The sequence below is a fragment of the Berghia stephanieae genome, chromosome 3 (assembly GCF_034508935.2).
Source record: "Berghia stephanieae isolate SIO BIC M18660-M18661 chromosome 3, UCSD_Bste_1.3, whole genome shotgun sequence".
Classification (NCBI taxonomy): domain Eukaryota; kingdom Metazoa; phylum Mollusca; class Gastropoda; order Nudibranchia; family Aeolidiidae; genus Berghia; species Berghia stephanieae.
In genome coordinates, this window is record NC_088362.1 from 62787932 (window position 1) to 62802425 (window position 14494).

Here is a 14494-nt window from a genome sequence, read left to right on the forward strand (position 1 = left end):
CTTAGCCAAGTGTATACTATCTATATAATTGAGATCTGGGTCTGTGTGTATGAAACAGTGCCAGAAAAAGCAGAATGAAAAGTTCAAGAAAAAAAAAAATCCCAAAAATTCAGCCTGCCTTGACTAGGAATGGAACCCAAGACTTCTGGATAAAGGATCAGTTGTGCTACCATTACACCACAGAAGTGACAAATAACTGACAAAGAGTTTGACAAAAATATTGGACACTTATATCATGTGTGTACGGTACTGCAATAATCGTTTATCTAAAAACTGTCGATATAGTCAACGACAATGATGGTTGTGTTGATGTTAGTGGTGGTGGTGGTGATGATGATGACGATGATAACAGTTCAAGACTTTTCCATTCACGAGTATTTAAAACCACACCAGAGTGATTTAGCATGATTATAACAATGACAATAAAATATATATCAACTTAATACCCCGGCACTTTATACAAAAATAAATTAAAACAACAATTAAAGAAAAAAACAAAACAAAAAAAACAACTCAAAAATAAACAAAACAAAAAAAAATCCACGGCAAATCAAAGTCATTTTCTTTCAGGGGCCAGTCTATGGTAATGTGAGACAGTTCTAAAGATTTACATGTGAGAATTAAAGTTTATGAAATATAACAATAAATCTAAATCATGATATCATACAAATCGAACTTTTTCAATTATATATATAAATATCGAAGGCCCGTTGACAAAACCTCTAAATTCGCGTCTTTGTAATATGATACTTAAGAGGTTGGATCAATGGGCCATCCATATATATACAGTAGAATTACTTTAAACCGAAATTTTGGGGACCTTCTAAACCATTTCGGTTTAAAGCAAGTTCCCGTTTTGCGATGTTTTTCAAGGGTAGTAACGATTTAAGAAATTTGCTCATTTAATCGTATCATGGGTTTCCCCATAAATGTAGTTGTTGAATAAATGCCGTCTTCGTAACCATTTTAAAAATCATTATTTTTATATTTTAAAAATGTTATTATTATTTTTTTTTTGGTGTGTGTTTTAAAAATATTTTTGGGAGTTTTCGTTTTCAATTCAAAATTGTTGAAAGAGTTGTGTTCGGGATGCCGTGTTTTTTACATATCTCCATCTTGATCAACTTTTTTTTCATCAACTTCACGTAGTATTTTGATTTCAACTCCAACATGTAAGCACAGTGCTTTCTTTTAGTAAAATGTAAAGCTAACATAAGATCGAAAGTTCTTGTGCGATAATTGATAATGAATGATGCGCAGCTACTCAGAGGTGAAGTGAAATGGAAATGAAAAGGCGTGTCAATGCTAAGCTGTCTACTACACACCTCTCTTTTGTTGAAAAGCCATTAGGTTCGAAGGCCTAATTACATAGAACCCCCCCCCCCACCCCCCTCTCGACTCTCACACACACATTCAATCAAAGTGGAAATGAAATGGCATGTCAATGGTAAGTTGTCTAACCCCCCCCCCCCCCCCTCTTTATTGTCGTGTTGAAAATCCAGTCAGTTCCAAAGCATCAACACACGAGCGAGAACATCTCGCTTGCATGATTCTACACCCCAACTCCCCCTCTTTCCTCATTTTTCGCCTGCCAGTCACCCGTTGTCTTCCTTTTCCAGTCTGCGATCGTGGTGCTGGCCAAACCCAAGTGCAGTGATTGAAGTGTTTGCCTACCCCCCACCCCTCACCCTCATCTTATACTTACGCTCTTTGTTTTAATATCGCCGGGCATTATTATGTGGGGCCACCTTCCCGAATTTTTGAAGAAAAATAGAGAGAGAGAGAAAGGGAAGGTGCTCTCAAGTTGTTTCGGTTTAAAGAAAGTCTTTCTTAGAAGTATTTCGGTTCATCGTAAGAATTAGTACAAAGATAATGAAGAAACTAGTACAATTTATTAAATTCTTTGCGGTTTAAGGTATTTTTCGGTTTAGCTTCTTTCGGTTTAAAGTAATTTTACTGTATATATATATATATATATAATTGCCACTCACATTATATGGCCGAGACGTTCTAATGTGAGTGACAATTTATATTTTTATATAAGCTCTAGCCATCATTATCGAGCATATATATATATATAAACAAACAAATAATTTAAAAAAAAAAAATAGAGCTTTTAAACAGAGCAATATCCACTAAACGTGCTCAAAGCAATTTACAAAGGATCCCTGACCAACAGCAACACAAAAACATGTAGAACAAGACATGATGCCTGTTCGGTGATATTACATTATTTTTTCCGACAAGGACAACACTGTTAACGCCCAGGTACTCATTTTACACCTGAGTACGGTGAGAGAATGTGAGTGAAGAGCCTTTTCCAAGGACTCTATGTCATACCACAAGACCACATAGCCACAATTATAAATTATAAATGTTAGTAAAAATATTCAATAAAAACAACTCAAAAGTCAAATTGTCATTCATTTCTTTTTTTTTTTTTTCCAAAAAAAAAAAAAAAAAAGCAATTATAATCTTCCATAAATATCACAATTTTAGTACCAAAAAAAAAAAAAAAAAAAAAAACAAAAAAAAAAAAAACACAAATTTTAAAATAATTTTTGCATAATTTGAAAGTGTACATACAAGATCAACAAATAGAACAAGAATATTGAAGATGAAAAGTCACAATCAAACACGAAGAGAGTTAGCTGTCATACTTTTTTAAACAGTGCATAAAAAATAAACTGTACTCGAAAGAACAATAAAATGTAATAAACGAAAATTAATATAACAGCCTCAAAAAAAAGAAAAAGAAAAAAGAACAGAATACCAAACACAGAACGTTTCAGGCTATTAACCCTTCTTCAGCCAACATCAAAAACAATAAAAACATTAAATTCATAACTTTTAAAACCAGACAGATGCCTGTCTATCTGCTTTTTAAAGAAATGTATTTAATAATGTTTTTATTGTTGGCCGAAGAGAGATTTTGAGCCCGAAACGGTCATTGTTTGGTATTTATTTATTTAGTATTGAAGCTTGTTACATTCATTTTTGTTAACTACCTCTTACAGTCCAGAGCTTCTAGCAGTTATGTATCACTTTGGAACAATAAGGACTTTTCATAACTAATTCCCTAGAACTCACGACTTCTTGCTCCACCATATTGTAAGAGCCTGGAAATGTCTTCTTTTGCCCCCACGAGGCCGTAAAACTCTGCCCTTTTGACAATGAGAGCCGTCCACACACAGAACCCGACACCGATAGCCACAACCAGCTTTGCCAGGACCAGGATGAATGCCAGGTAAATTCCTCCCCCTGTCACTGACTGGTCAAGGTGGTAACCCATCACGTAGAGGCCGATACACATCAGAAAAATCATCAACTGTGGGAAAAAAAATTAAATATCATAAATTAAAAAAGGTGACTTAAAAACAAAACAAAATAACAATGCCCCCCTCCCCTTTTAAATAAAACAAAAACATTGCTCACAGGAACGAAACAAAGTAATTCAACTTTTACTAATCTTCATTATAATAAATATAACCTCTAATTACTGGGGAATATGGTAATTCAAAAAAAAAAAGAAAAAAGGCAAGCCATTTAACTCATGAAATAGACAGATATGATAAAAACACTTTTCTTGATTTAATTCAATCATTTCAAACTTCATGCATTTCATTTACATAAAATCCTTAGCTAGATCATTGGTTCATATATATAACTCTTAGATCAATAGTACATATATATATATAACTCTTAGATCATTGGTACATATATATATAACTCCTTAGTTAGATCATCGGTACATATATATCACTCCTTAGATCATCATCGGTACATATAAAACAGAGACGAGACCGCATTAGTTAGATCAATGGTACATATATATAACTCATTAGTTAGATCAATGGTACATATATATATATATATATAACTCCGTTAGATTATCGGTACATATAAAACAGAGATGAGACCGCAGTGCATACCATGAAGAATTTCTGTTCACTAAGACACTGAGATATTCCCTTGTCCAGTATCAACAGCGATTCTTGTAAAGCGTCCTTTAGCTCCTTGGTCAAACCCGATTTCTCACTCGTATCTATTGACTTTTCTGCAAAATGAATCAATAAATTTTTTTTTTTAAATGAATATAACAGTTTCAAATAATAAAAAAATAAAAAAATAAAAGGAAAATATTAAACAAGGAATATTTTGGCCTGAAAACCCTTCTTCACTCAATGACAAGTATAATTTAAATGTTGTACAAATAATTTCTTAACTTTTTAACTATTTTTGTTATTGGGTGAAGCAGGGATGTTAGTCTGAATAGTTCCGTGTTAAGTATGTTGTTATTTTTCTAAGCGAGTATATTCATTTTTATACAAGCCGTTTGAACTGTAGAAAGAACTGCAAATAAAAACAGCAAAAAGATATATGAATCATACTCACAATTAACCCGAATTCAAAGGACACATTATGCAGGAAAACGAGGAAGAAGGTTGGGGGGGGGGGGGGGGGAGTGTCATTTGTTATCATGACAAATCCCTTAATGGCCCCCTCCCCTTTCATACTTACCATCTGTTTTCGTGATTGAGATGGTGGCCATGACAGCCTCGTGATCAGAATAACTAATCCCAACAGCAGGAATTTTGCCTAGACCCACTTCACAACAAACATCGACTTTGTATCCTAGAAAGAAAAAAAAAAACCATAAAAAATTATATGTTACAAATTCCATCTTGACCTATAAATGAAATTCAATTGAAATAAAATTAAAAAAAAAAAAAAAAAACAATTAACCTTTTCTGCATTCCCTTATCAGTTTTTTTACCTTGCAAAATTTGTTTCTTTATAGAGTCAAATTCTAAGTTATTTTTGTCCAAGAAAAACAAAAAATATCCTATTTCAAAATAAAATATCTCAGTGACAATAATATTAAGCAGTAATTTCAGCAATTTCTTAACCTAATGATAATCTTGTATATTTTCAATGTAAAAAATCTCATTAGCCTAAACAAACCTTTTCAACCTGTGAATGTTCATCGAAGTGTTTTCTACGGAAACAAAACACTAAGGGACTGAACCAGAGTCCAATTCATTTGTTTCACTTTTTTTTTAAAAAGGGTTTTACGGCGCTTACAACACATTTAGGTCATATCAGCGCCAGTAAAAAGGAAGAACATTTGTACAGTAAAAACATTCTAGATATACAATTAAAAGGACTTAGGGAAAAGTAAGACATAGGGGAAATGGTTCAAATAGGGAACAGATGTAGATTCCAAGAGCACACTATTAATGTACTTTGAGATCACCTAAATGTCTCACCCAGACACCAACACAAGATCCCACTAAGAGGAATACACTCAAATGTTTACAAATCATAAGTTTAAAACAAAAAATAACAGTACATAAGAGAGAGATGATTTACAAGGAAAAAAAGATCATCTCCCAAAACTATAACTATACAATTGACTGTTTCCCTCCCAGCCAATGACTTCAGCCAGGATCAGGATAAAACTAAGTAATCTCATTCCAAGACAAAGACAGAAAGCATGTTGGAAAACAGATACAGGGGGATAGAAGACACACATTAAGTGCCTCTCTGCCCTCTATGGGAGGTCAGGAACCCCACCCCGCTTCACAGCTTTATTTACACCATAGTATATATAATGTAAATATCAAATTGAGAAATTAGAGAACAAACACTGGTGTAAGATAAAGATCTTGAAAGCGTTCATGAAACAGTGCCAGACAAAGCAAGCAACAAAAATACAGGAAAAAAAAAATATCCCAAAATCAGACTGGGGAAGTTGAGAAAGACCGATGTTTGGGGATACTTTTTTCTTGTATTTTTCTTTCTTGCTTTGACTGCCACTGTTGCATGCATGCTTTTTCAGACCTTTATATAATACAAAACAATAGCAAAACAACAAACCTTTTCTAGCTGCATACATGACATAATCAATTCTCTCTCCATTTGGCCTTGCTAGCAGAGAGTCGGATGGAGTATACGTATTTCCTGGGATCTCACACGTCCCACCAAATGTGTCATCAACAATGTTACTCTGAAATCAAAGAGGCGGTGATGTCGTTATTAATGCACTCCTCCAATGAATATCATCTCATTATTACCTTACCTTCTATCATGGGTCAAATTTCATAAGAGTTGCAAGGTGCATTGCAATGGTTGCGATGGTACACGAGTGTGGTAATGAGTTTGCATCCTGGATAACATAGTAGTGTGAGCACAATTAGAAGCTGCTGCTTGAAACTGAGGAATAGGGTCCCTCAGGGATCTGTTTTGGTGCCAATGTTGTTTAATGTCTACATTAGCGACATGCCGATTCATCTTAACAGAGTAGTGTGAGCACCATTAGAAGCTGCTGACAGAAAGAGATGCTAATTTAAAACAATATACTATGATGTAAATTATGCTCTGCAGCAAATGAATTAGGCTCTGGTTTGGTCCCTTATTTTTTGTTTCCTTATAAAACAAAATGACGGCCATCTTACCAGAGCAACTGGACATACAAAGAAATTCACTCATTTTGAAGTATTCGTTTGCACTCCACACCATCACAGACTGGAAAGCTCTTCCCGAAACAGATTTAGAGCCAAAATGAGTAAGATTTTGAAAAAAATACATACAATCCTGAAGATCATAACAAGCTCTAATTGTTTTGTTTGTTTTTAAAGGTTTTACGGCACTTGCAACACATTAAGCTCATATAAGTGCCAATAAAAAAGAAGAAAATGGGATAGTTAAAAGTTCTATAATAACAACAAGAAAAGGGAAGACAAAAGGGGAATTTGGTTCAAATAGGAAACAGATGCAGATTCCAAAGGACACTATCAAAGTACTTAGTTTGAGATCACCTAAAAGTCTCATCCAGACACAAGCACAGGTCCCAACTAAGTGAAATACACTCAAATGTTTACAAATAGTCTATAATATGTAAAGAAAACAATACAATGAATAACAGAGAAGATTTACAAGACAAAAAAATATCATCTCCCATGGATATTGCGCTATATAAAAGCTCAAGTTTCTTTTTTTTTTCCGTATCAATTTAAAACTACACACCTTTTCCACCCAGCTGTCTTTTAGATTTGGATTGAGGGTGATTATTTTGTATCCCAAGCAACCAGCCATGGTATTCAGGTCCCCAGCAACCAAGACCAGGTCACTCCCTTCTCTGGTGGACTTGATAAACTGGCCAAATTCAAAGGATTGGGTGATGCGGTGAGCGTGGTATTCATCATTGCCAGGGTTGTATTCGGCATGAAACTGGAGATCAGGAAAATTCTTATATTATTATTTGTTATTAAGGGTTTTACGGCACTTGCGACACATTTAAGGTCATATCAGCGCCAGTAAAAAGAAGAAAATGGGGTAGTAAAAAGTTCTAAAATTACAATTAAAGCATCCAAGAAAAGGTAAGACAAAGGAGAATTGGTTCAAATAGGAAACATGTAGATTCCAAGAGCACACTATCAAAGTACTTAGTTTGAGATCACCTAAAAGTTTCATCCATACACAAACACAGGTCCCCACTAAGAGGAATACACTCAAATGTTTACAAACCATAGATAATAAGTAAACAAAACATAATAGAGTACATAACACAGAGATGATTTACAAGGAAACAATATCATTTCCCAAAACTAACTATACATTTGACTGTTTTTCTCTCAGCCAGGGCCAGGACAAAACCAAGTAATCTCGTTCAAAGGCAAAAACAGAAAGCATGGTGGAAAACAGACACAGAGGGATAGAAGAAACAGTAAGTACCTCCCTGCCCACTATGGGAGGTCAGGAACCCCAACCAGAGGAAAATTCTTCTTGAGTGACATGGTATCAAATTAATAGATAACTTATTTTCTTAAAATTTAAAGACAAATTCCAAACAAATTTGAAAATAAAGAAATCTTAAAATAAGTAGACCAATTAATTAAGCATACTATAAATAATAGCAAAATAATTCATTAATTGTAAATTTGTACACCGTCACACCACCAATGCTCTCTATTACTATTATTCAAATATGTTTACATTTTAGTAAAGTGACATGTATATGAAAGAAAACAACAACAAAATAAAAAGCTCGGATGATAAGGTAAAACAAAACAAAAAAAAGAAAAAAAAAGAAGAAAGAAAGAGCAAGAAAAGAGTCATCACCATCTGTATGGAAAACAAGCAAATAAATAAACAAACATCAAAAACAAAAAACTAAGAGAAAAAGTGACTTTAAAGCATGAAAAAAAGGTCTTACATGTGAGCAGTAGAGATAAACGTTTAAATCTCCAACACAGATCTTGGCCAAACCAACTCCCTTTCCAGCAAACCAATCCCCGTGGAATATCTTGTGGGCGTGGCCATTGAGATGAAAACGACAATAACTTGTCTCTAAGATAGGATGTTTTGAAAATATGCACACTCCACTGCCAATGGCACCACTGAAAAAAAAAAAAAAAGAAACCAAAAATGAATAAAAGATTCTATACTTCTACAACAACAAAAATGAAGGCAGCAACAGTAATAACGCAAACAACTACAACAACAACAATCTTATCCAATCCATCATACCCATATGAATCAATCAATTATCCCGACTGGACACCAAGAAAAAATGGATTTTACTAACGTTTTTTGTTGTTGACCGAAGAACAGCCTGAAAGATTCAGTGTTAATTATAGTGTTCAATTCTGAAGTCTTTATATTCATCTTTATACAATACTTTTTAACCTCAGATCCATGAGATAAAGACGATCCTTCTGAGCCAATCTGCTCCTCCTCAGTCAGTTGTACAAAAAGTTCCTATCCTTTCACTCAGAAAAAAATACATTCTACTATTTCAATTTCTTTTGTTATTGTTATGAAGGGTTTTACGGCGCTTGCAACACATTTAGGTCATATCAGCGCCAGTAAAAAGGAAGAAAATGGGGTAGTAAAAAGTTCTAGAATTACAATTGAAGCATCTAAGAGAAAGTAAGACATAGGGGAACTGGGAACAAATAGGGATCAGTTGAAGATTCCAAGAGCTTATCACCAATGTACTTAGTTTGAGATCACCTGTAAGTCTCATCCGGACACAAGAACAAAATCCAACAAAGAGGAACACACTCAAATGCTTACATTATACATTAAAAAATAACAAAGCTACTAATGCATAACAGAGAGATGATTTACAAGGAAAAAAAATATCATCTCCCAAAACAATAACTATGCATTTGACTGTTTCCCTCCCAGCCAGGACTCCGACCAGGGCCAGGAAAAAAACTAAGTAATCTCATTCCAAGACAAAGACAGAAAGCATGTTGGAAAACAGATATAAGGGGATAGAAGACACAGTGTGTACCTCCCTGCCCGCTATGGGAGTTCAATTTCTTTTATCTCAAATGAACGAGTGGTCATTTATTATGTATTTCACCGCTATTATCATATTGGCTCATCTTATTGTTTAATGATATATCATCACAGACAAACGGGTAACACTGGCTTACTAGTTAAACTATAAATTTACCTCGAATACGCAAAATGTTGGAATGATATCCTTTTCTCATTTCAGACCCTATGTTTGGAACGCCTTACCACAGAGCAGTCATGAAAAAGAATCTTTTTTCTATTTCTAAATGTTCGCTTAAAACACATCTGTTTTGATTTTAGTAGATGATATGAGAAACAAGATAGGCGTATGTGTTGTGTTGTGTGTGCTTTTGTTTGTGAATGAGTATGTTTTAGCCAAAGTAATTTGTAATTTAAGCGCTTAGAGTCTGGCGTCTCAGAGTTATAGTGCTATATAAGTTTTCAGCATTATTATTATCATTATTATTATTATTATTATTATTATTATTATTATTATTATTATTATTATTATTATTATTATTATTATTATTATTACCTGTAGAAGTAATGAGAATGCAGCATGGTGGCAGAAAGTTTTTCCTTCAAATAATGAAAGTCTGATTTCACCCATATCTGGTAGAATGTGAGGAGATATGGAATGTTAAACAAAAACCCAATGGTAAAACATATGCAGGATATTTATTGCTTTATATGTTAAATTACTTTATTTATCAAGAAAAAACATATTGTACATCTCTATTTTTTTCAATGTGAGTTTTCAAAAGAGAGACAAATCCTCTAAAACCTCTAAATAAGCTCAAACCGCTTTACATTGCATCCCCAGGCATCAACATCTAACATAAAGGACTGTGTGGCTATGTGGTCTTGTGGTAAGACACTAGCTTTTGGATCGGAAGGTCCTGGGTTCGAGCCTCGCTCGGCTCATAGTTGAGTCTTGGAAAAGGCTCTTTACTCACATTCTCTCACCGTACTCAGGTGTAAAATGAGTACCTGGCCGTCAACAACGTTGTCTCTGTCCGAAAAAAATGTAATATTGCCTAACAGGCGTCGTGTTCCGTCCTACATGTTAAGTGTTGCTGTTGGCCAGGGACCCTATGTAAAGTGCTTTGAGCACATTTAGTGGATATTGGTCTATATAAAAGCTTATTTTAACATAAAGAACAAATCTTACACCTATTAGGCATATTACAATTGTTCTCCACTGAGACAATGCTGTTTGTTACGTACGAGAATCAGGCCACACCTGAGTACAGTCGAAAAATTAAAGAGTAAAGTTGTAAAGTGCATTTTTCAAGGACTCAACTTTGAACCCCACACAATTGTACTCCAACCCTGGATCTACAAGTCAAAAGTTGTTTTGTAATGTAATGGGAAATTTATATAGCGCCATTATCCTTTTACAATGCTCAATAGCGCTTCACAATGGCAATAACAAATAATAATTAAACAAATTAATAAATATACACATGCACACACACACACACAAATTACATGTACATATATACACATATACAAATACATGGACAAATGTGCATACACAAACATACAAATAGACATATACACACACATGTGCACATACATACACACATATATATCAACGATTCATTTGATAACTCAGATTTGAGGATTTTTTAAAGGTATAAAAGGTCTGACAGTTTCTTGTATAAGTAGTCAATGAGTTCCACACAGCTGGAGCAGAAAAGGCAAAAGATCGTTCAGAGAATTTAGTTTTAGGGAGGGTTGAGGGTTACAACACTAGACTGCAAGCTTCTTTGAGCATGGTCAAACTTATTTAAAAATCTTAAAAACTTAACATGCAAAGCGCTTTACAAACCCATCCACACACACAAACACACACAAATCACATATACACATACATGGACTAATGTGCATACAGAATCATTTCGTAATATTTTGATCTTATGACTTTTGAAAATAATTAAAACACAGAAATGATTTTCTACTGATTCTTTGTAAGTCACTGGGTTTAAAAGACCCTTGAGTGGTGAATACGGTATGTTTTAAGAAGTGGCCGTTAAAGTTCAATCAAACAACAAGGCACCTAGTTAGCAATACAAATGTAAAGGAAAAAATAATTTGTTTCATTAACTAAATCTAATAATAGTAATAATGATCATTATTGTCTATGATAGGGAAATCTTAATAGTTATATTGCTCGAAAAAAATATATTAAACAAATATGGTGTGAAAATCCAAATAACAAAGTCATAGATATACTTCAGACAGCAAAGTTTCCAGTACACATACATGCAACTATTTCTGTATTCTGAATCAAATTGACAGATTGTCGCTAAGACGTCAATTTTGTTCCTAAGTGATCCTACACACCAAAAAAAAAAAAAAACCCACCAAGAATATAAACAACAATGAATGAAATTAAAACCAAACAGATAAAACAGCCATTCAATCGAAAAGGACATTCAATATGCTGAATTTTGTGGAGATGAGCACTGCTGTCAGACAAGTTAATCGAATTTGGGCGATTCCATACCTCCTCAAGTACTATAAAATCATAATCACTTTGCTGTAAATATTGTCCGATTCCTTGAATTCTTTCGACTCGATTCTTGCATATCACTGGGAATGGAAGTCCCCTAGAAGAGATGAAAAAAAAAGGCATAAGAGGACAAGATGAACTCTTCAATCAAACAACCTGGGCTAATTCATAGAACCAAACAATTTTTAAAAATCAACTCACATAATGCAGTATAAGGACTGACAAAGCTCATGCAGAGACAATGAGAGGAAAAATCACATTGGGAAAGTGGATGGTAATGATGAATGTTGACGACGATAATGATGATGAAAAAAGAAGATGATGGAGGTGACGGTATAATGGTAAAGTCTTGGGCAATCGAGTGTGCTGCAATATTGAATATTTGAGTAATTATTGTTGTGGAATATTTGGGTTCGAGATACTGACTCTCTAACCCTGTACTGCTTTGAGAAAGTTCTAGATCTTGCCATCTACACCAACCAATCCTGCCCCCCGCCCCCCCCCCACACACACAAGGCTAGAAATTAGTCCTTTGTCTAAGTACTACTAGACATTACTACACACGGTACACACAGAATTTAGCATTCTCCACCAATACTCTACTTTTCCATTAGATCACAGTTACTTTGACTTTTGCTCTTTTAAATTTCTATCTGGACTTCCACTTGATCTATGACTTTGTCATTCTCGTCAAATAAAGCGGGTTTAGACTTTCGTTACTATACCATAATTACTGTTAATGTAATTATCAATAATTAAAATAATAATGATAAAAAAACAAAAACAAACAAAAGCTAAATTGCACTGGGAGACTATTCAGACCGTTTGAATAATCTGTTGATTGCACATGCGCACTGGAATCTAAGTCCGAATAGCCACAGGAGACAATTAAGACTCAAGTCCAAATAGTCGCAGCCAATGCAGTAATATAGGCAGAAAAGACTCAAGAAACTGAGTAGATGCATTTTTAAAAAATACAGTAAGAATTTCTGAAACAGACAACAGATGAAAATCACTAATCAGTTTAATGGCTAATCTTAAAAGCATTGCATGGCTGTGCGAAGGAAGCAGAATTAAAATCCTACTTTGAGCCATTTTTGTTTTATCCTTGGTCAAGATTATAAATCCCAGATTAGCTATCTCAGGTGTGTGGGTGGTTCTTTTACATCATTGGTCAGTTCCATAAATTAATTCGGGAGGCCATCCGAAAGCTCCTACATCCCCAATATTCTTTCTTTTTTAAAATAGAATCATAATGTTCTAGTAGGGGGTTTGGGAGAGGGAGACTTTAAAAAAAAAAAGTTTTCCCCCCTCCCAAACCCTCATAGTCTCCCATGGCTATTCGGACTCAAAGTCCAATATAATATACATGTGCAGGGGGGGGGGGGGGAAGACACTGGACAGTGGGTGGATAACTGATACTGATATAGATAGAAATAGAACAAGAGTTCAAAGAGCTTGTTTTGCCCATAATATATCACACTGACACAGCTCATACCGGTACTTCAGCTTGAAGGATTGGTACCTGTCTCACACTATCACAATGTGTTGTTTTCGTCCTGATATTTATGTGCACATCGTGTGTAAAGTTGTTAGAAAAGCTTTTCCTTTAGATCACAGTCACTTTTTAATTTCTATCCGGACTTCCACCTGATCTATGATTTAGTCTTTCTCATCAAATAAAAGGGTGGGGGGTTTAGACTACTTACGTTACTACATCATTGCTGTTATTTTCAGTTGCATTAAATTGATTTAATTATCAATAATTAAAATAATATTGCCATGGAAGTCTATTCTGCTGAATAATCTGATGATTGCACATGCATATTAGAATTTGAGTCCGAATAACCGCAGCCTTTGTTAGCTATGCTGCTCGCTGACAAAATGATCGATTCTCGACTTGTTTTGATTTTATGCTGTGTCATATGAGTGATTTTATGTAGGCTTATCTCCTTTTTTTGTCACCCTAGAAATTTTATTAATTGATGTTTATCTGCAATTGCAATGTTATTCGTTTCATTGTTTTTATTTGTTAAAGTTAAATGGTTAATCTGGGTTAACTTATGGTTTCTGTTAGGCTATTGGCAATTGCCTAAAATTAACTTTTTAACCTTGGCCTTGAACTTGAACCTACATCTAGGATAAGGATGTCCGTCCCCGGTAGGCATATTTTAATTTTAATTTGAAGAAAAGCAATCAACAACATAATTATAATCACAGTAATTGCACAAAATGAAAATAATAAAAAAAAATACTCTAGATTTAGATATTAAATAGAATCTTCAATTATCCAAATCTAAATTTCAATGAGGGTAAATTATGTAACTCTGTTAGTCAGTGTAGCGTTCTTTTGGAAGGGGGAGTATCCGTGACTATTGTCGGTGTGTCATCCACGCCCGCCGGCTTTCCTTATTTTCAACATCTTATGGCCAGACTTACCAACAATTTAGCGTGAGGATCTTAAGTGTAGTTGTCATCTCTATTGACACAAGTCACGATCAAATCCCTGACAAGCGAACACTTTGACTATGAGCTCTAAAAAAGGTACTCAGTCAGGTTGGCATTGCAACAAAACATAAAAACACGAGAATTTCAAGCCGGAAGTTTACATTGGTGACGACGAGAGTATGAAATAATTGATGGTACGATCACCGGCATGCAGCC

At 34.5% G+C, this 14494-nt stretch overlaps 1 protein-coding gene across 1 annotated transcript; it reads right to left on the reverse strand.

The window, feature by feature from the left end:
- Positions 1 to 1007: 1007 nt before the first annotated feature.
- Positions 1008 to 14476, reverse strand: LOC144968165 (putative neutral sphingomyelinase). The gene is made up of 9 exons (XM_078906202.1): positions 14270 to 14476; positions 11825 to 11927; positions 9848 to 9924; positions 8219 to 8402; positions 7030 to 7233; positions 5881 to 6010; positions 4522 to 4635; positions 3933 to 4057; positions 1008 to 3328 (listed from the first exon to the last, which is right to left on the reverse strand). Exons 1-9 carry the CDS (start codon positions 14305 to 14307, stop codon positions 3080 to 3082), a joined length of 1224 nt encoding a protein of 407 aa, XP_078762328.1. The 5' UTR covers positions 14308 to 14476; the 3' UTR covers positions 1008 to 3079.
- Between the last annotated feature and the right edge of the window lie 18 nt (positions 14477 to 14494).

Coding starts and splice junctions, on each gene's coding strand:
- LOC144968165 (XM_078906202.1), bottom strand. CDS start 14,307: ATGACAACTACACTTAAGATCCTCACGCTAAATTGTTG. Junction 4,636..5,880: donor CATGTATGCAGCTAGAAAAG/GTTTGTTGTTTT, acceptor TTTTCTTTCTAG/GATACAAAGTCGATGTTTGT. Junction 4,058..4,521: donor CTCAATCACGAAAACAGATG/GTAAGTATGAAA, acceptor TTCATTTTGCAG/AAAAGTCAATAGATACGAGT.